The sequence below is a fragment of the Amphiprion ocellaris genome, chromosome 17 (assembly GCF_022539595.1).
Source record: "Amphiprion ocellaris isolate individual 3 ecotype Okinawa chromosome 17, ASM2253959v1, whole genome shotgun sequence".
Taxonomy (NCBI): domain Eukaryota; kingdom Metazoa; phylum Chordata; class Actinopteri; family Pomacentridae; genus Amphiprion; species Amphiprion ocellaris.
In genome coordinates this window covers 19,045,690-19,068,685 of record NC_072782.1, presented here as the reverse complement: position 1 = coordinate 19,068,685, position 22,996 = coordinate 19,045,690, and the positions used below count along the sequence as shown (strand labels likewise).

Sequence of the window (22,996 nt, the reverse complement as noted above, 5' to 3'; positions counted from 1 at the left end):
GTTTTCTCTGAAAGAAAGACCTAGTGTGTCTGATCCAGCCTGACATGCATCAACAGAAACATCACCACATGCATAGACCACTGACTGCAAGAGATTTTCCCAAAGTATGGCTGCTGCCATATACCTTCCACCTCCATGTAGAGAAGAATTCTTCAATAGGACTGATGAAGGGAGAATATGGTGGCAGAAAAACGGCAACATGAGGGTTCATACTGAACCATTCCCTAATCAGTAGTCCTCTATAAAACTAACATTGTCCCAGACAACAACAAAAACTGTGTCTTCTTGCCAAACACCCTGCTGCACCGTGTCAGTAGACCCTCACCAAGTCCATCTAGGAAAGTCAACAAATGCTGGGGTTCTATGGGCCCAGAACTGCATGACGGTCAGTTACTCCAAGATTGCTTATTGCAGCACAGAGGGTTACGTTGCCCTGACGCTGTCCTGGGACGTTGATTTTAGCCCGTTGTTCAATGATGTTTCTCCCTCTTCTCCACCTCTTGGCCAGGTTGAAACCAGCCTCATCCACATAGATGTATTCATGTGTATCATCAGAATCCAACTGAAAAACTCTCTGGAACAAACGCACATGAAACAGAGAAAAAGTCAGTCATGTACACTTTCTGTAATTTTACCAGCACTTGTGAACCAGAATTATGCATTAGATTTTTTACAGTATTCTCAGAACATTTCTGACTGCTTGTATTGTTCCAGTATAGACATGTCACTGAAGTGACAAACAACATTTACATACCATGTAAAGTGGTCCAGGACCAGGTGCAGGGGCAGGTCCAGGTCCAGGTTCTGGTTCTGGCCATGATCTGGGTCGTCCACGTCCTCTTCTTCCAACATGACCTCTTGCTCCTCTGACATCCATTCTGAACAGCTAATTCTGCTTCCCAGCAGGTTTTATAGTGAGCAGTTCATTGGTAAAAGTGTTTTCAGTTTTGACCTGTTGTGTATTAATTGTGACAGCAGTGTTGGAACAGTGTCCCAATTCTGCTTCCTAGTGTTCATTTTTTGAAAAATGTGTGCTATGAGTGAAAAGTGTGTTCAAATGAGCAAAAAACGTGTTCAGTCTTTTGCAAAAAGAGTGCAAGAGTTTTGGAAACTGTGTGCCAAGAAAGACTATAAAGTGTCTTAATGTTTGGTGTTTAATGAGAGTTTTAGTTATGTACCAGGCTTCTGAGCCACGAGTCACATTTTCCTTGTCACATTATGATTGTGTGGTTTTATAACTGAAAATAGAATACTAGCCTTGTTTGTTTAGGGAGCAGGATAGTTTATTATTTGCTCAGGTTTCTCCCGTATTCTGACTCATCTCTCAGTGGGAGACAGGAGGGAAATAATAGACAGAATGAGTCATCTTTACCAACTCACTCACACACTGCCTCATAAATAAAGCATGTGTGTCTATGCTCACTTTTGGATGCATTTAAAATGATAAACCTACGCAAGAGAACTGATTGGTACTTTTACCACAGATGCTCTGTGAAGGTCAGCGATTCTTTAAGTGGTAAATAAGAGCATCTTGAGTGGACATCCTACTGAAAGGAAACAAGTGAGAGAAAATGAGATCCTGCTACGCTGTCAGATTTAGTTACAGCACAGTCGTCCCTTAAAGTGCATTGTGCAACTTAATGTTTTGGCTTAATACCATTATTATGAGTGCATCATTCATTTTTCCAAACAACTGAAGTACAGTACATACGCACAGGAACACAAACAGCTAAATTATCTGTATCATGAAGAAAGTTATAACTGCCTTTCAAGCCATTGAGGTCATGTGACAGCAGTGGTTCAGGTGGTAAAGCCCAGTAATCACTAGCACCTCCTGTCCATGTGCAGAGGTATTATAATATAATTAGGGCTGGGACTTTAAGGGGTTAATTTAAATTTTTTGATTACAGAACAAATAACACATTTCTCAGTTCCCTAATTTCTGGCGCACCGGTAACACTGATGCACACTCCAGCCCAGTAGGCGGCGGTAATGAACCGCGTTGAGCTTGTTGGGCGGAAAGTTTTCTCATAAAAAACTTCCCGATGGCAGCTTGGATAAAAGCATGGTTGTGTGCAAATTGTGGAAAAAAGAGTTTTCTTATCACCGCAGCACTTCAAGCTGACGGTATCAAAAACAATGCAAACATGTTGCCGTTAGCACCAGAGCTAACGTTAGATACGACAGTCCTGGTACCAGCAAACGGTGTAGCCATCCCATAATAGACCATTTTTCAAGACATTGAAAGCGCTTGAGTTTACAAAAAGTCTTAAAATGTTGAATATAATCACTATAATTGCACTTTGATTTTGCAGTAATCTGTGAATGTAGTAGACAGACAAAAAATGCAGATAAGTATAAATGAAACATAAACATTTTTTGTTGTTTAAGTTCACATATATGTCTATTCATTGATTCAGTTGTCACCAACATTTATTTGAACTGAAAGACTTTGCTTATTGTGTCAAATATTGCAATTTGACAAAAATGTGATTAATCGCGATTAATTAATTACAAAGCCTCTAGTTAAACTTATTTTGTAATCGTGTCCCACCACTAATTATAATGTATTAAATTGTACAATAGGCTGCTCGATACTTTCACTTAAATACGTCAGATACAATACACACCTCCAATAAAGCACAGTACAAGAATGTAAAGTTTGGTTGCATGAACACAACAGGCTCATAATAGTCTGTTTTATCACTTGATAATGGAGCTTGCTACCATCTTTGTCCCATGTCCACCACCACCTGAGTCTACCATCATCCTATATGTCCGCCTCTGGAGGAGACTGAGGCCAGCAGGCACCAACACTAGCCTTTGCAAGACAGGGACCTCACTCTCAAATAACACCCCTAGTCTGGGAGTTTTTTTTTTGCCACCGTTGCCTAAGGGGTTCCTCTCGGGGTTCAGGCATATGGGTTCTGTAGAGTGTCTTGAGACAATTTGAATTGTAATTGACGCTATATAAGTAAAATTGAATTGAGAAATTGAAATACATGAGCTCTGGCCAGAGGTCATTAAGCTCACAGAAGTCAGTGTCCTGTTGCTTGCTAAATCCCCACAATGCTCTCTGCTTGGCAATGCAAAATTGACCACCTCATTGGGTTGCTGAAACTGTTGAAAGTTTCACCTGGTGGCCCAACCAGGTACTGCAGCCGAAGCACAGTATTTGAAGTGTTTACAATCTAAGAAAATAGCATCGGATCAGCAAATATTGAATATTTAAAGACTTAGATTGGATTGGAGGCAAAAAAGAATACTTGAGCAAAACATTTACAAAACTTATTATCTTTGATCGGATGCTAATTTCAATTTTAGCATTGGTAACATTGAATTTGTGTGCTGTTTTAAATACAGTTGGTAAGCTTACAGTATGATTGTTACATTCAAATTTTTTTCTCCTCCTGTAAAATCTTTATTAAAAATAAGTGGCTAAAATTATAAACATTTATAACACCAAGGCAGGTATATGCTTGCCTTGAAACAAGTGCGTCATATGAAATGTTTTCTGATTACATCTCAAGATGCTGACGGAAAAGTCTGCTGGCATAGAGAGGAGTGACACTTTCTAGCAGTCTCTGGCTAAAGGTATTCATTTGGCTGTACATAAACGAATAATGAAAAATGAGAGAGAAGTTCAGACTGCATACATTCACACCTCTGCAAACTTGGCCAATCGCTGCATGAAGTACCTGTCAGATTGTTGACTTGAGAAGATTACAAAAAATCATCAAATGCAGCTCCCTAAATCCAGTGTCAGACAGGTTAGATTGGGACAGAGAGTTTTATCTGTCAACTGAATGTGTTTTTAATCATGACAACATACATATCTATCATTTTAAATCATATTCAAGGAGAATTAAAGTAGAACACAGAAATTTGCTATCAAATATGGTGAGCATTTTTGTGTAGATCTGACCATCTTTATTTATCACTGGTAGTAACTCGTCAGACTTCAATCATATATTCAATCATAAACTTAAAATACAGTCAGTCTGGAAAAGTCTGTCATGTTCTCCATCAGGAAACACTGAACAGAAACAAAGGAAACTTGTAAATTTGGTAAAGAAGTAAAAGAAGGTGTTACCTTTGTAATACAATGCATGTCAAAAGGGAAATATCTATTAAAGCTCTTTGCAGGAGGTTTTAAAAAGAAGCTTAAATACTCAAATGTGACACCTTCTGCATTTTCAATTGATACGATTATTTTCAATTTCCTCCAAAATAACATATTCATTGATCTTTAGCATGCATAATTAGCATTTCCTTGCCTGATCTACTCCACATGCTCTCTGCTCTTGAAAGTGGCTTTCCCTTTAATATAATATAAAAGGTGAGATGCTATCCAGATACGGGATGTTCCATCTTTTTTTTTGCTGCTCTTGTCTGTCCTCTCTGTTACCCTTCTGCTGTAATCCCTTTCTTACACTCTCCCTCAGCCTCTCTGTGTCTCATAGCCATGCTGGCGATCTGAAGATATGGGCTCGAGTTAATCTCTGCAGCATTGTGCTTCACTGCAGTTTAGCCATGGTAGACTGGCTCACGTACCTCTCCAGAGAAAGAGGGAGGGAGAGAGGGAGGGAAAGCGCTCCTTTTATACCACTTCCTATCAATGCCCTCCTTCCTTTTCTCCTCCGCCACATATGGCTCTAATTTGTCTGCGGGTGTTTTCCTGCAGCACAGTTAGCATTTTCACGTTGTACGGTAAAGTGATGAAGCCTTGGCTGCAGCTGTAGCATACAGTGAAGAACTCAGAGGGCTACATCTGAAACAGTGTCAGCTCGGAGGAGCTTTGTGGAACTAATAATTTATAAGGTCAAAATGTTTTGTGTGTTGCAGTGACTGTACATATACGATCACTGACAGCTGAAGTTAATCAACTCAATGTGGTGATGAATAGGCTCAGCTGCAGAGGCTAGCTAATTAAATATCCAAGGACAACAGCATTTACATTTCCAACCACCTTTCTGAAAAGGTCAGAGTTGTCCATTTACTCCAAAACGTGAAAGATTGAAATGTACAGTGGGGTATTGATTAGACATGGTGACATGGGGAGCAGAAATCCTCTTGTAAAGTCTCTCTTTTGATATGCTGACAATGGTGCATCAAAATTTGAGCATGCATCAAAAAGTTCAGAGGTTTTTTCCATATAAAACAAAAGCCAGACATGATTTTAATTTGACCACTGTTTTCCTTAAAAATACTCACTGCAGCATTACACTGCACCAAGTGCTCCTGCTACAGTCACACTTGGAACATTCCCTGGAAATCCTGTAAGCGTGTTTCTGACCATCTGCAACTCTTAAACTTTGATTTCATATTAGCGATGAGGAAAATGTAGCAGGGGCTGCACAGTGGCTCGGTCATTAGCATCATCACCTTGCAGATAGAAGATCCCTGGTTCACATGCATGGGTTTTCTCCAGGTTCTCCGGCTTCCTCCCACAGTCCAAAAACATGCTGAGGTTAATTCTAAATTGTCCATAGGTGTGAATGTGAGTGTGACTGTTTGTCTCTATGTGTAGCCCTGTGATAGACTGGTGATCTGTCCAGGGTGTCCCCTGCCTTCACCCTAAGTCAGCTGGGATGGACTCCAGCCCCTCTAGTCTCCCTAATGAGGATTATGAGGATTAAACAGTGTAAAGCAAAGGTGTGGAGAGCAACAATTTTGTTGGTTCACTTAGAGAACTTGTGAGCGCTTTCAGCATGGTGTGAGGAGGGATTCTGTGACACAATGGTGCCAAATGTTCACCCTTAGATACCTAAAGATGTTGCACTACAACTTGGCCTTGACAATCAGACTGTAGGGGACACTTTTATAGTGCCCAGCCCTGTGAATGTAAAAGGAAATAAGGAGCATGCTCTTGGTGCACCACTGATGCACATTCAAGGCTGCAAGGCTTTTCCATTGAAGACTGCTGTTTGGTCTCTGGACCCATCTGACTATCAGCAGCAGTGGCGTGCACAGATAGACATCAGGTGGTGCTAGAGTACCTGCCCCTTGCCCTCAGTATCAAGCAGATGCCCTCCGCATTTCAACTTTTTTTTAATTTAAACATTAAACACACACACAGACGCACACAAATAGACACACACACACACGAACTGTGCCGTGCCGTGCCATGACTCGCCCCGCCCGCCTCATCTCATAACGTGAACACGTGGAGCGGACACACACGTGGCAACAGCTGCACAGCCCATATAGACCGTAGCCACCAACCAGGTAACACGTAAATGAATCCAGTGTATTGTTCATCAGCCTCAGTTGCCACACGGTGCATTTATTTGTCTCTGTTGTGAAGTAGCCTGTCTCATGCAGTGCTAAACAAACTTGCCTAAATTAGCTAACTGCTTAAAAAGCTCAAGCCCATAATAATAATCAATTAATTGACATAACATGATGACGATGACCACACAACCAATGTTATTTGGTGAATTGGTACAGCATATGATCAGTATACTATAACTGAATATTTAGTTTGTGTAGGTTTATTATTAGCCTACATTAGGTAGAGGCAACACTTGCTGTGACTTATTTGCTAAATGACAAAAAGAAAAAGTAGCTTTCTGCCTTGTTGAAGCCCAATGTTAGGAATCAGTCTTGATATTGTCGATCTCTTTTAATTTACCAATCGCAGCATGCCCAGAAGGGAAAGGATCAAGACAGACAAAGAAAGAGAGCTACAGCAGGGAAGCAGCTCTCTGCTCTCCTGGGTTAAAAAAAACATCTAAGGAGGATGAGGAGACAGATCATGATCATGAAGAAGAAAGGTCAGAGTCAACATCAGAGTTATGTTAACTGTTTAGGGCCTTTTCCTCTAATTTTATTGAGATATCTTAAAAGCTGTTCCTGATTTATTTTGTCAACACAAAGTGATTTGATGGAACTAAATCAGGCAATAGACTGTATTAGCAAAATTTATTATTTTGTACTGACCATGAGTTACTTCTCCATTACAACACTTGCAGTAATTTTGTATTTACATCGATAGGCTACTATTAAAACTCTGACTTTTATTGACCTTTTTTTGTTATTATTAAGATGTTAAAATAAATGCCGTTACAGAAAATGTGTTCCTGATTTTTTCATTTTTCAGATCTCACACTGTTATATTAAGGCAGCCAGTGGTTCTACACGCCACACAAGGTGCTCTTTTTGTTTCCACTGAGCACCTGCCCCCCACTGATCAGCAGTGCATGAATTCAATATTTGCCTTCTGTGCACATTTGAGAGCCATGGTGAAAAGACATATGTGCACCTGCAAGTGATCAAAACAGGCCTTCCAAGAGACATTCCAAATGTGGCAGGAACACTGGGAGCTGTGTATCCTAAGAAGATTACTTGGGCGGGGATGGTGAAAGAATTTTAATCAGATATTTTGTTGGTTTTGATGAAAACTTGTATGACGTCATAAGGACAGCGAGTGATCAACTTGCCTGTCAAATGACAAGAAATGATAAAAAATGTTGAGGACATGTACAGCAGAAGACAGAAGTGAGTATTTTGAGTAAACTCCACCTGCTGAGCAGAATCAGCAGGTGTTTATATAATTAAAACCTGAGGACTGTGCTCTGATCCCGAGGGTCTCTTCCCTCCTACCAGCCCTTGTCTGTCTCGTTCCCTGCTGCAGCCCAGCTGTCAATCACACACCATCCTCTGGGAATCCCCTCATCTGTTGGATTCCTAAAGCTCCAACTCTCAGGAAATTAGAGCTCGATTGTACGGCTGTGACTGCTGTCAGTCTGCTGCGCTCTCCTCTCATCCATGCCAAGACACTGAGAGAGAAAACAGAGCAGAAAGGTGTCGAGAGAGAATTACACTTACACATAAGTGCCAATTACTATAGAAAAAAGCAGCACGTGTGGTGACTGGTGAAAGAATACCTGTGGGTGCAGAGAAAAGCTGCACAGTGTACCATTAAAAGAGCATATAGACTGTCTGCTGTTGCTTAAGAAGAAGATTAACACTTCAGTTAAAGTGAACTCAGAACAGCTAAGATTTGCTTTGTGCTTTGGATGTTAAATCCTTTTCAGACATTGTACACTTTGATACACTGTAACTTTAACTGTAATGTTAAAACAATTTACTCTTACTATACAGAAAATAACAAATAAAATCACACACATAACTATTCTTTTACATGTTAATCTTTTTAAAAGTCTAAAATTGTAAATAATCTGTACACTATTTGCACTATGGGCTGCACAGTGGCTTGGTGGTTAGCACCTTTGCCTTGCAGCTAGAAGGCTTGAGGATGAGGATTAAGCAGTGTATAGTTAATGGATGGATGGACTATTTGCACTATATGTGCACTGCCTGCACCAGAAAAGAACTGGATTCTTGTTTTCTTCACTGTGTTCATTTACTGTCATCCATATCCTTGATCCTATTCTTGTTAAGCAGCACGTGATGTTTTCTTTTTTGAGTTTTTTGTGTCGCATGGTGACAGCAGTTTCAAAACGTGTGAATTTTTTTTTAAAAATTCTGTTGGAGAGACATTATACTATAAAAAAAGATTAAGAAAATCTAGTAGCAGGGGTGCCAGAAAAAAACAACAACAAAAAAATGACTAATTACGGAAATGTTTAAATAATAAAACCCGGTAAACATGATGGCAAATATCTGGAACATGATGGTATTTTTTCAGTTGAACATCCATCCATTATCTATACATCGCTTAATCCTCATTAGGGTCATGGGAGGCTGGAGTCTATTCCAGCTGACTGAAGGTGAAGACAGGGGACACCCTGGACAGGTCACCAGTCTATCAAAGAGACAAACAACCAAGCACTCTCACATTCACACCTTCGGACAGTTTAGAATTACCAGTTAACCTCAGCATGTTTTTGGACTGTGGGAGGAAGCTGGAATACCCGGAGAAAACCCATGCATGTACATGGAAAACATACAAACTCCATGCAGAAACTTCAGGAAGGCTGGGACATCAACTGGGGATCTTCTAGCTGCAAGGCGAAAGTGCTAACCACCAAGCCACTGTGCAGCCGTTAGTTGAACATGTACATGAATAATTATTTTTGTAATTTTACTACATATTATCTGTAATTTAACAAAAAGTGAAAATCTTAAAAAATCTTAATTATTTTTCAATCCTTAATAAACCGAATTTCCAAACATATGTAACATGATGTTTTTTTGCTGATTTAAATACTGTATAGGTGGTGTAATTTTATTGTCAAAAGTTGTAAAAGAACTCTTTAAAGTCCAGATTTTTGATGTGGACATTATTATTCCACCAAGGAATGGTGGAGTAATGTAACGATCGGCGTACGTTTGTCTGTCTGTTTATCTGTCTGGTAGCAACATCACTCAAAAACAGACCAACGGATTTGGATGAAATTTTTAGGGAAGGTCAGAAATGACACAAAGACCAAATGGTTAGATTGTGGCAGTGATGCGGCTTATAGTCTGGATCCATGAATTTGTTAAAGATTTCTGTATCATTACAAGATAGCGGCACAGCGTCACTGTAACTATGACAGCAACTGAACACTACGTCATCTGCCTGCTGATGATCACATGATTGTCATCCTACTGCAAATCCACTGCTGCGGACTTATTGGAACTTATCTGTTGGAAATGATCCAAGGAACAATTGATGAAATTGTGGGGGTGTTTCCGAGTCCTATCAATTCCCGCTGCAAGCTATATATTTAGGTCATGCGCTTTGGTATCCCTACATAACGTACACATGCATAACACACGCCTGCGCTCAGGGCATTTTGTTTGTGGGTACATCTATATTAAATGGCCACATTCTATGTTCTGATTTCTGCCACAAACTTTTTTCAAGATTTCAGCTGTTGGCAGCCATGGCGGCGCACTGCGCTCTCTGAGTGCTTTTCTTGTTTTAAATTTGGCACATATTTTTTAGGCTGAACGTGAATTAATCCTGTTTTCTGTGATTTACTGGTCATTATCTGTAATTTAACAAAATAGGTCAACTTTGTGGAATAACAGTAAAGTGTTCAAAAAATTACCAGTATAAACTGCAAAGTGTAGATATTAAGTTGTTTGTGTGGCTCCCTGAATGAGACAAACACTTGAACAAAACTACCATCCTCATGTTCCACTGATTTTAACTGACCCTTTCTAATTTACGTAAAAGCCCTTAAGGTCTGACCTGAGCTTGAACCCAGCAGGAAATCACAAATCCAATTTCAGAAAGATTCCTACTGTGCCTGAGATGTCCCATCACCATCAGCACCCTCCCCCTTTATTACTGATACGAACCCAGTGTGAGCAGCCATAAAACAAATGAGCTAGTGTTCTCAGATAGCATCTTCCTCAGTACATGCGTTCAGATGTAGCTACACAAATCAAAAGATGTCCCCAGTTTGTGCAAAATGCCACAGTTTTGATATTCAGTTTGATATTTGTGAGCCAGCTGGAGTGTAGCCTCCTCTTTATGTCCTGCTGCCTATAGGAGAGCCCTCGCTGCTGCGGCGCTGCAAAGATCCAGCGGCTGTCACCTGGAATGAATCACCAGCTCTCAGCATCATGTCTGCACAGCTTGATAAGACCCTCTACTTTCAGCTTATCTGTCCCATCACCACAAACACAGGGAGTGGAAAAAAAGAAAAGGTTTCCTTTCCTCATGCAGCTTTCTTTCTGCTGCTGCCTCGTCAAACAATCGCATCTCCCCTTCCACATGCATTAGCATTTTTATTAGCACATAGGGAGTAAAGTGGATTATTTACTGGCCTGACAACCCTCAAACCTCTCCACCAGTACCCTTTCCTTCATGTTCCTGGGAATAGGAAGAGAAATGACCTCAGCTTCCTGTGGATAAGCAGTAGCAAGAGACAAATGTGTGGATTTAAAAGTGGGGCTGGGAGGTCAACTACTGCTCTGTTTCCCCCACAGTCACTTTAAGGAATATCAGTCACCAGATGATCATTTCACAAAGAGAAAATTAAACCGGAGTCAAGTCTTTATTACACCACAATAGATATTTGGTTTACAGCTACTAAACGCATATCAAATTACCATATTAGACACCAGTCAATAGATAAATTAAATGCAAATGTGTGTTATTGTGTGTGCAGCTGCTGTAATTTCATCTGTTTCATCATGTAATGTGCTAACTGAATGTTTGTTATGTGATACTGATCCGGAGTTCATGAGCCCAGATATACTGAGGACCAGTTCAGCGAGGCACGTCAGTGCCGTCAAAACAAAGTGGAACTGATCTACAGTGTTGTGGACCGGTCTCACAGAGTTGCGTTGCTGTCGAGCTCTGAGCCAAGTTCATCTAATCGATCCTGGTTGTGCTATTTATATAGACTTACATCTTCTGAGACCACTCAGCGTTCTGTCGATACCTGGGAAATAACAGGAGCAATTCCAGGCTTAGCTCAGTTACTCCACTGATGCACCTGGACAGCATTTCTTAATTCTTGTAGACCACCGCAGTGTGAACACATGGATACCTGCAATGTCACAAAGTGTCACAGAATTATCACTTGACTCTGCAGTTGCCCTCATCTTTTCACTCGGTGTTTGAGTTTTATGGCTCACAGTTTTCCTGATTATCACATTTACAGCTGCAGCTGTTTCTAGCGCAAACAAACTCACTGTACACTGTGTAGCTGCACAGCACCGGATGGATGAGACAGAATGAGCAGCTTTCTGCTGAAGCGAGTGGCAAGGGCTGAACAATTATTTGATCTGTTATCGAAATCACAACATGGCCAAGTTCAGTATCCAGATCACAGGAGCTGCAATGTCTTTGATGAATTTCAATGTGTCACAGCATACAATTATAAAAGAACCACTGTATATAATTTGGCTTGCAAATGATATTTTCTAGATCAGGGATGTCAAGCATATAGCCCACGGGCCAAAACTGGCCGCCACAGGGTCCAATCCAGCCCACTTATGACTTTGCAAAGTGTAAAAAATTACATAGAAGGCAAATTGTAAACATGTAAAAAGGTATATTTTAAATATTTACTAGACCTATTTTTGGTAGATATTTTGTAAAGATTTCTATTTACATCTTTTACTCCACTATTTAGTTATTTTTTATTCTCAATTTATTTTCTTAACTCCTTTATTTTGTATGTTTAAAAGCGGCAAGTCATCTGGAATTTTGTTGTACACTGTGTATAATGACAATAAAACTTTCTTGTCTTATTTTAAAAAGATAGTTCATTGAATGTGTATATTTTCAGAAAGCACTTTTCTTTGCACAAAAACAAAGGGAAAATTTTGGAATTGTGGTTCTTTATAGGTTATTATGCAGTGATTTTACTGGTCCGGCCCACTTGAGATCAGATTGAGCTGAATGTGGCCCCTGAACTAAAATGACTGTTTCCCATTGGGTGTTTCTGTTAGCGACTTAGTAGGAAGCAAATATTGGATAGTACTTTATGGGATTTAAATATCAGTATGGGTTCCAAGTGAACAGTCAGGTTTGGTGCCGTGAGTTCACTTTTCAAGCTGAATGTTAAATACTGTGCATGTTGCAAGAATGCATGAATGAGTACGAGCACAAACTGTCTCCATCTTTCTGAAATGTGAAATGTGTTTTATTCACTCAGCAGTTTCACTAACAAACATCGGACTCCAGATGGCTGTGATCACTTACAGCTCTCTCCTCCCTGTTTCTCTCCAGGCAGCATTGTGTATCTGGGGATGATGTTCGGAGCCTTTTTTTGGGGCGGCCTGTCAGACAAGGTGGGCCGCAGACAGTGCCTGCTCATATCCATGTCTGTCAACGGCTTCTTCGCCTTCCTTTCCTCCTTTGTCCAAGGCTACAGTATGTTCCTCTTCTGCCGCATGGTGTCTGGCTTCGGGTGAGTTCACTTATTCTCATCTCTTTAGTACTTTTCTTCTTTACCTCTCTCAATAGCCGTGTTTCCGTAATGTATTTTTTATGTGCATTTTGAAATATCCTATTAGAAGAAGTAAAAGGAAATAGCAAGATTTCAAATGCTTTTCAAGATTCACATAAAAAAAATGCAAGTTGGAAACACTTTCTCTGAATAAGTTGTGAACCTTTAACCCCCTGAACACCAAATCTCACCTGTGAGTTTGGAAGGCGAGTTATTTTTTCAAAAAAAATCACTAAAATAGCGTCATTTATCAGAGCCAGAGACTGAAAATACAAGCAAGTGAAGATTTACAACTTACCTAACAAGTTTTTCCAAAATGAATGATTGAAGAAGTGCCACTTTTAAGTTTTTTTTCATTTGTTTGTTTTGTTTAGTTTTTTATTTTTTAGGACTTATGACATTTTAACTTTTTTAAATCTGCAAAAAAGACATTTTGAAATGTTATTTTAAAAAAAATTCAAGCACATGAATGTCAGAATTGTCAGATTTTTAGCTTTCAAATGGTTCTTGAAGTACTCAACTTTAAAATGCCATTCCATTGAAAAACTTTACCAAATCTAAGCTTAAAATTATGACTTTTCATAAAAATCATCTGTGGGCATTTGGAAAAATGTTGTACATGTTGATTCCATTTGTTTCTTCCATTTTTCAATTCAAAGTTTTTCCAAAATAAATGATCAAAGACATTCCACTTTTGTTTTTGGGGGGTTTTTGTTTGTTAGTCTGGGTCTTTTTTTATTTATTTATTTATTTATTTTATATTTTCAGATCTATGACATTATAGCTTTTTCATACTGCAAAAAAGACATTTTGAAAAATTAACCCACAGTCAGTATAAATGTGAAATGAGCGGAAACAACAAAAACTGCCTTTATTTCTAGCTGACATGAAAGAACAATTACATGAATGAATGATGAAAACCATTCTGAAGACTTGTCTTAATTTTCCCCACTAGATGGACAAAGTTTTATTTGTCTCTTCATCTTCTTCGAGGTTTTTTTCAGCAGCTGGCAAACAACTGGTTTTGTTTCGGGCTTTTAGTACCCTGTTTATCTCAGCAAATGCACCCTGTATCACCACCTTCTGATGACACTCCACCGCCGTGTTTATTAGCGTCAAAACACTTAATGGGAATAACTGACATTTTAGGAATTTGCGTCAAATTCACTTGACAATCACATGGAAGCAAGACTCTTGTGTTTGAGAGGCTGAAGCCTCATGGAGGGTTTTCCCGTGTCCATGTAGCCTGCTCTGTCCGCCCACTTCTACTGTCTCCCTTCCTCCAAAGTCAAAGCGCATGACAAGAGGTTATTCTAACTGCCTGGCAGCCGCCCATCCTCATCCCCTGAGTGAGGGGGTGGGGGAAGCAAAACAGAAACGTTTGCAGAAACGAGCGAAGCACAGTAAATGAACATCTGTGCGTCTCAGCGTGGTCTGCTTGGTTGCCCACATCCTTGATAAATGACACATCCTCCCATCTCACTCACCTGACATCCTGCTCGTACACTATGTGAACCTTTAGCTCCAGTGGTGGTGACTGAAGCTGATGCAGATCTGTGGTAAGATCCAAATGTAAATTAAAATCTGACAGAAGGCCATTGGAGGCCTGAGGTTTAGAACATGTCATCTACACAGGAGACAGCTGTCAAAACCAAGAGAAAATCAAAAATATATGTTTATTTTCATCCCCTTCACTAGTGTAGTGCGTACATGTCTCCATATAATCCATGACAGCATGCAGGATCAGCCTGTTGCCACTAGTACCTGAGCTACTCTCAGCTCACTTACATTTAATTACACCTGTATAAGCAACTAGTAAGCCTCTCATTGCAGCTTAGTCTGAGAAACAGCTTCTACCTTAATGGATTTCAGTTTTTAATTAGCATCCGTACCTTTTATTTCATCACTTAATTCTCAATCTGTGTGCAGAGGCAAGTTTATTGTGCAGGAAGATATTTATAATTGCACATACACCATTGGGGATATAGAACATTTCAGTGGAAATGTGCATAAACAAACAGATGTGTACTGTTCAGAGCTGTGGTGGCATTTTCTAAGGGGAACGCACAGTTTTCCATCTTTTTTACATCCTCAGTCTGTGAGAAATACAATCCGGTGCTGAGTGTTGTTGCAGTTCAACTAGATACTGCTTGTTTCATTAAGCTTTTCCTTACCTCATTAGCTTTGCTACCATAAGCCATCTAAAGAAATAGCAACTGAGAGAAAAAAAGATTCAAAATGCCACTCTGACAGATCACACAGACCAAATTTCAGTGATCTTCTTGACACCTTAAATGCAAGAGGTCATCATTATGTCATTTTAGAGTAATCATCCTTAGCATATGTTTATTTCATTTATAATTTATATTTGTCGTTGCAATTTTGAACTATAGTGAGAAAAAAGCATTATTAGCTTTGATTGGTTTCGACCTGCTACATTAAGATGTATTGGACTGTGTAATATTGATATCTTTGTTATGAAACAGGAAAAATATGGCCTCACAGACTGCTTTCATGTTCATTATGCCCTCATGAGTCACTGTTGCTCTTACTGGATGGATGTAGTAAGAAATAAAAATATCTCAGTTTGCTGCTCCAGTGAACGAGCTAAGATGTAACCACTTGTTCTACAGCACAGATCACGACTTTAGAGGAATAGTTTAACATTTTGAAAACACTCTTGATAAATACGAGTCAATTAAATAGCAAATCTGTAAAGCTATTGTACAGTTTAAACATGCAAGATATAACATAGTGAGTGAGATTAAAGAGCAAGCTGCCAGTTGGTGACTCCACTGAATTAATCTGCAGTAAAATGAAGTAGAAACTAAATTTTTGAATGTAAATATGACTATAGATGCATCACAATAACATTTAGAGTAGTTTTTACACCTGACTCAAGAAACACAACTTGCTTGGTGAGTTTAACACTGAGGAATATGGATCCTAACAGTAGTTTTACACTGACAGGGTTGAAACCCCTGTATGGGATTTTGTGTATTTTTCCAAAATTTTCCAAGTGCCTTTTTAAGAGAGCAGAAGACTTTCAAGATGGCACTTCTAAACATACTAGCTTTCTTCAGACAGCATAAATTAAATGTTTTTGCGCACAATGACAGAATAGTTTTAGAAAAATGATTAGTACATATCATATATATATATTATTACCCCCCTTAAGAACTGACCTTTTTATTGAGCCAAAGCACAAACCACTGTTCTCCAATCATGTCCTTGAACTTTATAATGCTCTCAGCTTGTAATCAATCAATCAAGTTAAAACTGAGGGTTGTCCTACATTTTACACACAGTATAAAAACTTCTCTTAAGGATTTGAGCTGTCACTTGAGAAAGCATCAAGTCAAAAACAAAATAAATCAGTTCATACTTCAGAAAATAATTGCTGATGCTTAAAAAACAGTAGAAGGGTATACAAAGTTATCACAGTATTTCCAAGTGTCAAGAAGTGGAATGAGACGTGTCATCAAGAAATTGAAAGAGAGCCACACAGTACAGAACAAGTCTGGCAGAGGTAGGAAGCGAAATATTTCAAAGACTCTGGAAAGAAAACTTGTGAGAGATGTGTCTAAAGATGCTAGAACAACCACCAAAACACTAGTTAATGACTTAGCAAAGCCAGGAATTGCAGTGTCAAAGAAAACACTCACTAGAGCCCCGTATAGGAATGCACTGTAGGCCAAGAAAAAGTCCAGTTCTACAGAAGAGACACCTTCAAGCAAGACTGAAGGATGCTAAGGATGATCTGGAGAAAGATTATGAATATTGGAAGCATGTCCTTTGGTCAGATGAGACCAAACTAGAGCTCTTTGGCTACAGAGACGTTGCTTAGAACACGGTCCCCACAGTTAAACACGGTGGTGGCAGTATTATGCTGTGGGGATGCTTCAGTGCTTCTGGAACTGGGAATCTTGTCAAGGTTGAAGGAATCACAAAGAAAGAAGAATTTATGGAGATTTTGAAAGAAAATCTCAAGAAGTCAGCTGCAAAACTGGGTCTGCGTTGTCGCTTTGTCTTCCAACATGATGACCCAAAACATACGTTGCTCCTGGTGAAGAACCACCTCCAGAAGAACATAGTGAAGATTACTGACTGGTCTGCACAAAGCCCTGACTTGAATCCCATTAAAATCTGTGGGGTCAACTGAGGACCAGGGTCCATGCGAGAAGACCATCAGATCTAGAGAAGCTTGAGAGATTTGCCAAAGAATAATGGGCTGGGATTCCTCAGGTGTATGTGAGAGACTTGCTACAAACTACAGCAAAGGACTGCAAGCTGTTATCCAGTAAAAAGAATATAAAACTTGACTATTAGCATCAAGGGGTCTAATAATTTCGATCCTGGTAGCTTTTGCTTTTTGTGAAATAATTTAGTTTCTGTCTGTGTAGTTTCTCATTTATCCAGGTCATGGTTATCCAGAGTTGTTTAAATCAATCCAACTGGACTTTAAGAAGGTTCCAGGGGCACTGAAAACTTGTGGATATCCTGACTGGACCTTTGTGAAGGCTCACACAAGATCCAGAAAGGAGAACAATCCAGTGAGAACTGAAGAGAAGGAGAACAGGCTAAACAACATAGTGATCCCGTATGTGTCTGGACTGTTTGAAAAACTAAGGAGGATCTTCAACAAACACCAGATCCCTGTCTTTTTTAAGCCAAATAACACACTCAGACAAAGACCGGTCCACCCAAAAGACCCCACACCACACAGTCAGAAGAGCAACCTGATGTATGCAGTTAAATGCAGTGAGGAATGCTCAGATCTCTACATAGGGGAAACCAAACAGCCACTTAACAAGCGTATGGCTCAACACAGAAGAGCCAGTTCCTCAGGACAGGATTCGGCGGTCTTCCTTCACCTCAAGGAAGAGGGACACTCATTTCAGGACACCAATGTTCAGATTTTGGACAGGGAGGACAGATGGTTTGAGAGAGGTGTGAAAGAAGCCATCCATGTCAAAGTGGAGAAGCCATCTCTGAACAGGGGGGGTGGTCTGTGACATCATCTTTCGCCATTTTACAATCAGGTCCTTTCAAAACTCCCCAAAAGAACTACTCAGCAGAATGACTCATGGGAAGTGGCTCATGCTAACGACCACCATTAGCATACAAGGGCTCGGTGAAACTCGCATTTCAACGACCCTAATAATTTTGTCTTCAACTGTAAGTTTTGCTGACAAATATCACAGTTTTTTATTGTTTTTTTTTCCCTCTTAAAAGGGTGTTTTTCTTGCCACTGTCACCTTAGGGCTTGCTCTGGGGGTTCAGGCATATGGGTTCTGTAAAGCATCTTGAGACAATTTGACCTGTAATTGGTGCTATATAAATTAAATTGAATTGAATTGAGTTGAGTATAAGAGTTAGGAGAGAGTTGACTAATTTAGCTGACTGCAAAAAGTTTGCAGATACACTTTGCATTCCTGTCAAGTTGAATTTCTAACCCAAACCCCACCGGCACCAGAACCAGAAGCTGCTGCAGACGGTGGGGTTGAAGCTGCTGTGTGCATCAAAGGAACTGAACCAGCTATCAGCCTCACACATCCTTCTCTATTGTATCGGTGGGAATATAATTGTCCTGTCTAAAATGAGAGCTGCACATGGCGACCACGTACAAGTGCAGCAGTGAAGTCTGTCCACAAAACTCACCCAGACATGAAAGCAGCTCTGCAGTCAGGAAAAGTGTGGATAGGCTGGACTTTGTGCAACATGCACAAATTGAATAATTCACTATGATGAGAAATTGTGAAATGCAAACCGATTTACCAAAAAAGACCCTTTCTAAATCACAGCTGCTCAGACTCACAAATACACATGTGGACAAAATTGTTGGTACCCCTCGGTTAATGAAAGAAAAACCCACAATGGTCACAGAAATAATTTGAATCTGACAAAAGTAATAATAAATAAAAATTCTATAAAAAATTAACCAATGAAAATCAGACATTGCTTTTGAACCGTGGTTTAACAGAATTATTTTAAAAAATAAACTCATGAAACAGGCCTGGACAAAAATGATGGTACCCCTAGAAAAGACTGAAAATAATGTGACCATAGGGACATGTTCAATCAAGGTGTGTCCTCTAATTAGCATCACAGGTGTCTACAAACTTGTAATCAGTCAGTCGGTCTATTTATAGGGTTACAGTAGTCACTGTGCTGTTTGGTGACATGGTGTGTACCACACTAAACATGGACCAGAGGAAGCCAAGGAAAGAGTTGTCTCAGGAGATTAGAAAGAACATTATAGACAAGCATGTTAAAGGTAAAGGCTATAAGACCATCTCCAAGCAGCTTGATGTTCCTGTGACTACAGTTGCACATATTATTCAGAAATTTAAGATCCATGGGACTGTAGCCAACCTCCCTGGATGTGGCCACAGGAGGAAAATTGATGACAAATGGAAGAGACGGATAATACGAATGGTAACAAAAGAGCCCAGAACAACCTCTAAAGACATTAAAGGTGAACTCCAAGGTCAAGGTACATCAGTGTCAGATCACACCATCCGTCATTGTTTGAGCCAAAGTGGACTTCATGGGAGACGACCAAGGAGGACACCACTGTTGAAAACATATGATAAAAAAGCCAAACTGCATGTTGACAAGCCACAAAGCTTCTGGGAGAATGTTCTATGGACAGACGAGACAAAACTGGAACTTTTTGGCACATCAGCTGTATGTTCACAGATGCAAAAATGAAGCATATCAAGAAAAGAACACTGTCCCTACTGTGGAACATGGAGGAGGTTCTGTTATGTTCTGGGGCTGCTTTGCTGCATCTGGTACAGAGTGTCTTGAATCTGTGCAGGGTACAATGAAATCTCATGACTATCAAGGTATTCTAGAGAGAAATGTGCTGCCCAGTGTCAGAAAGCTTGGTCTCAGTCGCAGGTCATGGGTCTTGCAACAGGATAATGACCCAAAACACACACAGCTACAAACAGCCAAGAATGGCTAAGAGGAAAACATTGGACTATTCTGAAGTGGCCTTCTATGAGCCCTGATCTAAATCCTCTTGAACATCTGTGGAAGGAGCTGAAACATGGTGTCTGGAGAAGGAACCCTTTAAACCTGAGACAACTGGAGCAGTCTGCTCATGAGGAGTGGACCAGAATACCTGCTGAGAGGTGCAGAAGTCTCATTGATAGTTACAGAAATGGTTTGATTGCAGTGATTGCCTCAAAAGGTTGTGCAACAAAATATTAAGTTAAGGGTACCATCATTTTTGTCCAGGCCTGTTTCATGAGTTTATTTCTTAAAATAATTCTGTTAAACCATGGTTCAAAAGCAATGTCTGATATTCATTGGCTAATTTTCATAGAATTTATTTATTATTACTTTTGTCAGATTCAAATAATTTCTGTGACCATTGTGGGTTTTTCTTTCATTAACCGAGGGGTACCAACAATTTTGTCCATGTGTGTATCTACTGCTGTGCAGAGCGCTGGGGCAGAGAAGACTTTATGTGATGCAATGTGACCCACTCTGGGCAAAAAGCTTTAACTTTAAGAGCACTGCATAAAATTTACAATGTTTTCATTTAAACTTCCACCTTTAAGGCTCACAAATCATATAAATCAAACATTTATTTTCAAGAAATACTATGTATAATTTTAGGTAAAATTCAATCTACAAGGTCTCTATGCTAAGCTAACAAGTAGTGGTTCACATTCAGCATAAAGACATTTTTTTCTTTGGCAATCTGCTTAATCCTCATTAGATCCTCAGGAGGGGCTGGAGTCTATCCCAGCTGACTTAGGACAAAGGTGGGGGACACCCTGGACAGGTCACCAGTCTATTACAGGGCTACATACCTATGGAGTTATTGTTATTATGCTTTAGAATGACCAATTAAACTCAGCATGTTTTTGGACTGTGGGAAGAAGCCCGAGTACCTGGAGAAACCTACACATGCAAATTCCATGCAGAAAGATCTCTAGAAGGCAGGGACATGACCCAGGGATCTTCTAGTTGCAAGGCAAAAGTGCTAACCACCAAACCAATATCCAGCCCTATATCCAAAATTTCAAATCAAATAAAATTGCATTCAATTTTATCAAATTAAAACACAAACATCTGTTTCTTCAATTAGCTCTTACTAAATCTACAAACGTCACACAGCGATCTATATGATATGTGATACCAGAGAAAGAATTTGAAATTACACAGTCGTCAAAAACATGGTTTCCCATTGAAGAATATACCCCAAGGCAAAAAAGCAGCTGCATTTTACTCTGAAACATTTACCTTCATGCTGCATTGTGTTGTATGTGTTCGTAATGAATGTTCAAATGGGCTCTGTAGGAACCTCTTAGCTTAATAGAAACACATGTATAGCGATAATAATATAATACAAATATCCCTTAACGCAGAGAGTGGTCTATTTGTCTGCTTCACATTTGCAACACTTGACTCACTTGTCAGATAGCTTGCCATTTGGTTTTTCTCCCCTAATATATTTTTGAAACTCTGAAGCTGTGAAACAAACCAGCAGCGTCACTGCAGTCACAGATGGGCTCCTGCTGACTGTGCCGATGCCTCACTGATGGTCCAGTTCAGTGCCGATATGCATCACATAAACACAAAGCATGGCAACATATTAGTATGGGATTCTGTAATGTGAGACATTCTCCCTATAATGAAAACACAGCTTCTGTTTCTGTGCAATAATGTAACCGAGAGGGAAAGGAAAGAAGATGCATCACAGATTGTAATATCCTGTGTCCTGCTCCTTTTCATTTTCTTTAGCCAGAAGACAACAGCGTGGTTTCTTAAAGCATAGTTGCACTGGACAACGTCGTAGCTTCTCCCTGATATGAGTTTGAAAATAGGCTCAGCCATTGTTGTTTCACTGAGGAATCCTTCCTGAATTTCTTTAATTCTGTCTCACTTTCAAAGAGAAGAGGATAAAAAGGTGTTAAAGACTGAAAAGATCCTGCTGCTTCTTTGTGGTCAAATTAGTAGAAATTTAAAATCTCCACAAATTGCAAAATAACACAGTGTCTGCCCTATTCATGTACAGTTTATGGGATAATGAGCTTGGTGAATTTGCTTCACATTCACTGTTTATATGCTCGTTGTTCTCACAGTGACAGATGAAGAAACTCTGAACTTGTTCGCTTCTTCCCAAATGATTTTATGCAGGCCTAAATCAGGTTTGCACGTTCATAGATGTTTATCATTACGTACATTACCAGAAGACAAATGAGGGCTGGCTTCTGAAGCATACCTAGCTAATTACAGCAAATTGTATTTGCAGGATTGGTGGAGCGGTGCCCATAGTTTTCTCCTACTTTGCGGAGGTGTTGGCTCGGGAGAAGAGAGGAGAGCATCTGAGCTGGCTGTGCATGTTCTGGATGATTGGAGGAATTTATGCCTCAGCCATGGCCTGGGCCATCATCCCACACTACGGTGAGCGACCGCTCGGACCTGATGCACCACTCATAACACCGTCACCACAATCACTTTTTGCTTGTTAGTGATTGTTTCATTAACAGTGTTACAGTGATTGACTTCAAATTTTTGTCAAAAATCCTAGGGCTGATCACAAAGTTCACAGATTGTGCCTGTAAAAATCAAAAAATTGTTGATTTCAATTTGGCCACCATCCAAATTGAAGTAGTGTTACACTTCTTCCAGTGCTCCTGCAACACAATTTCTGGAAGTCCAGAAAAATGCAGCCTGATATCATAAAAAGTCAAGGCACTTTGCATGTTAACAGAAGGCATTTTTTTGTACATTTTATTTTAATATTTTTTCCCCATTCTCATTCAAACACAGTGTTTGAATGAGAATGGGGAAAAAATAGCAACTGAGAGTTCAAAATATAATTATTTCAGGTGAAAGGGGTCAAAATTATAAAAGCTAAAGTAAGATAATTAGAACAATCCCAGCAAATTACAGCTGTTGAATGAAAAGCCACACAGTGGAAATGACACTGTGGGACAGGTTTACAAGATAATATTGTTTGCAGAAACTCAGCTGAGGGCACTTTGGTCAGTTTACTTATCTAGAGATAATGTGCTGCATTTTTTTAGTCCCACAATCAGTCATTTGTTTGAAGAATAGGCAGGACATCAGTCGACCAGGTTTTTCTTTGGTTTACAAGAGAATACAGT

At 39.7% G+C, this 22,996-nt stretch overlaps 1 protein-coding gene across 1 annotated transcript in view; it reads left to right on the top strand.

Moving 5' to 3' along the window:
- LOC111578853 (synaptic vesicle glycoprotein 2C-like) overlaps positions 1-22,996 on the top strand; it is an 85,480-nt gene that overhangs the window by 22,266 nt on the left and 40,218 nt on the right. The window contains exons 3-4 of the mRNA XM_055019325.1: positions 12,644-12,824; positions 22,138-22,289. Of these exons, the coding sequence (XP_054875300.1) occupies positions 12,644-12,824; positions 22,138-22,289 (333 nt within the window). The remainder of the gene's footprint in view (positions 1-12,643; positions 12,825-22,137; positions 22,290-22,996) is intronic.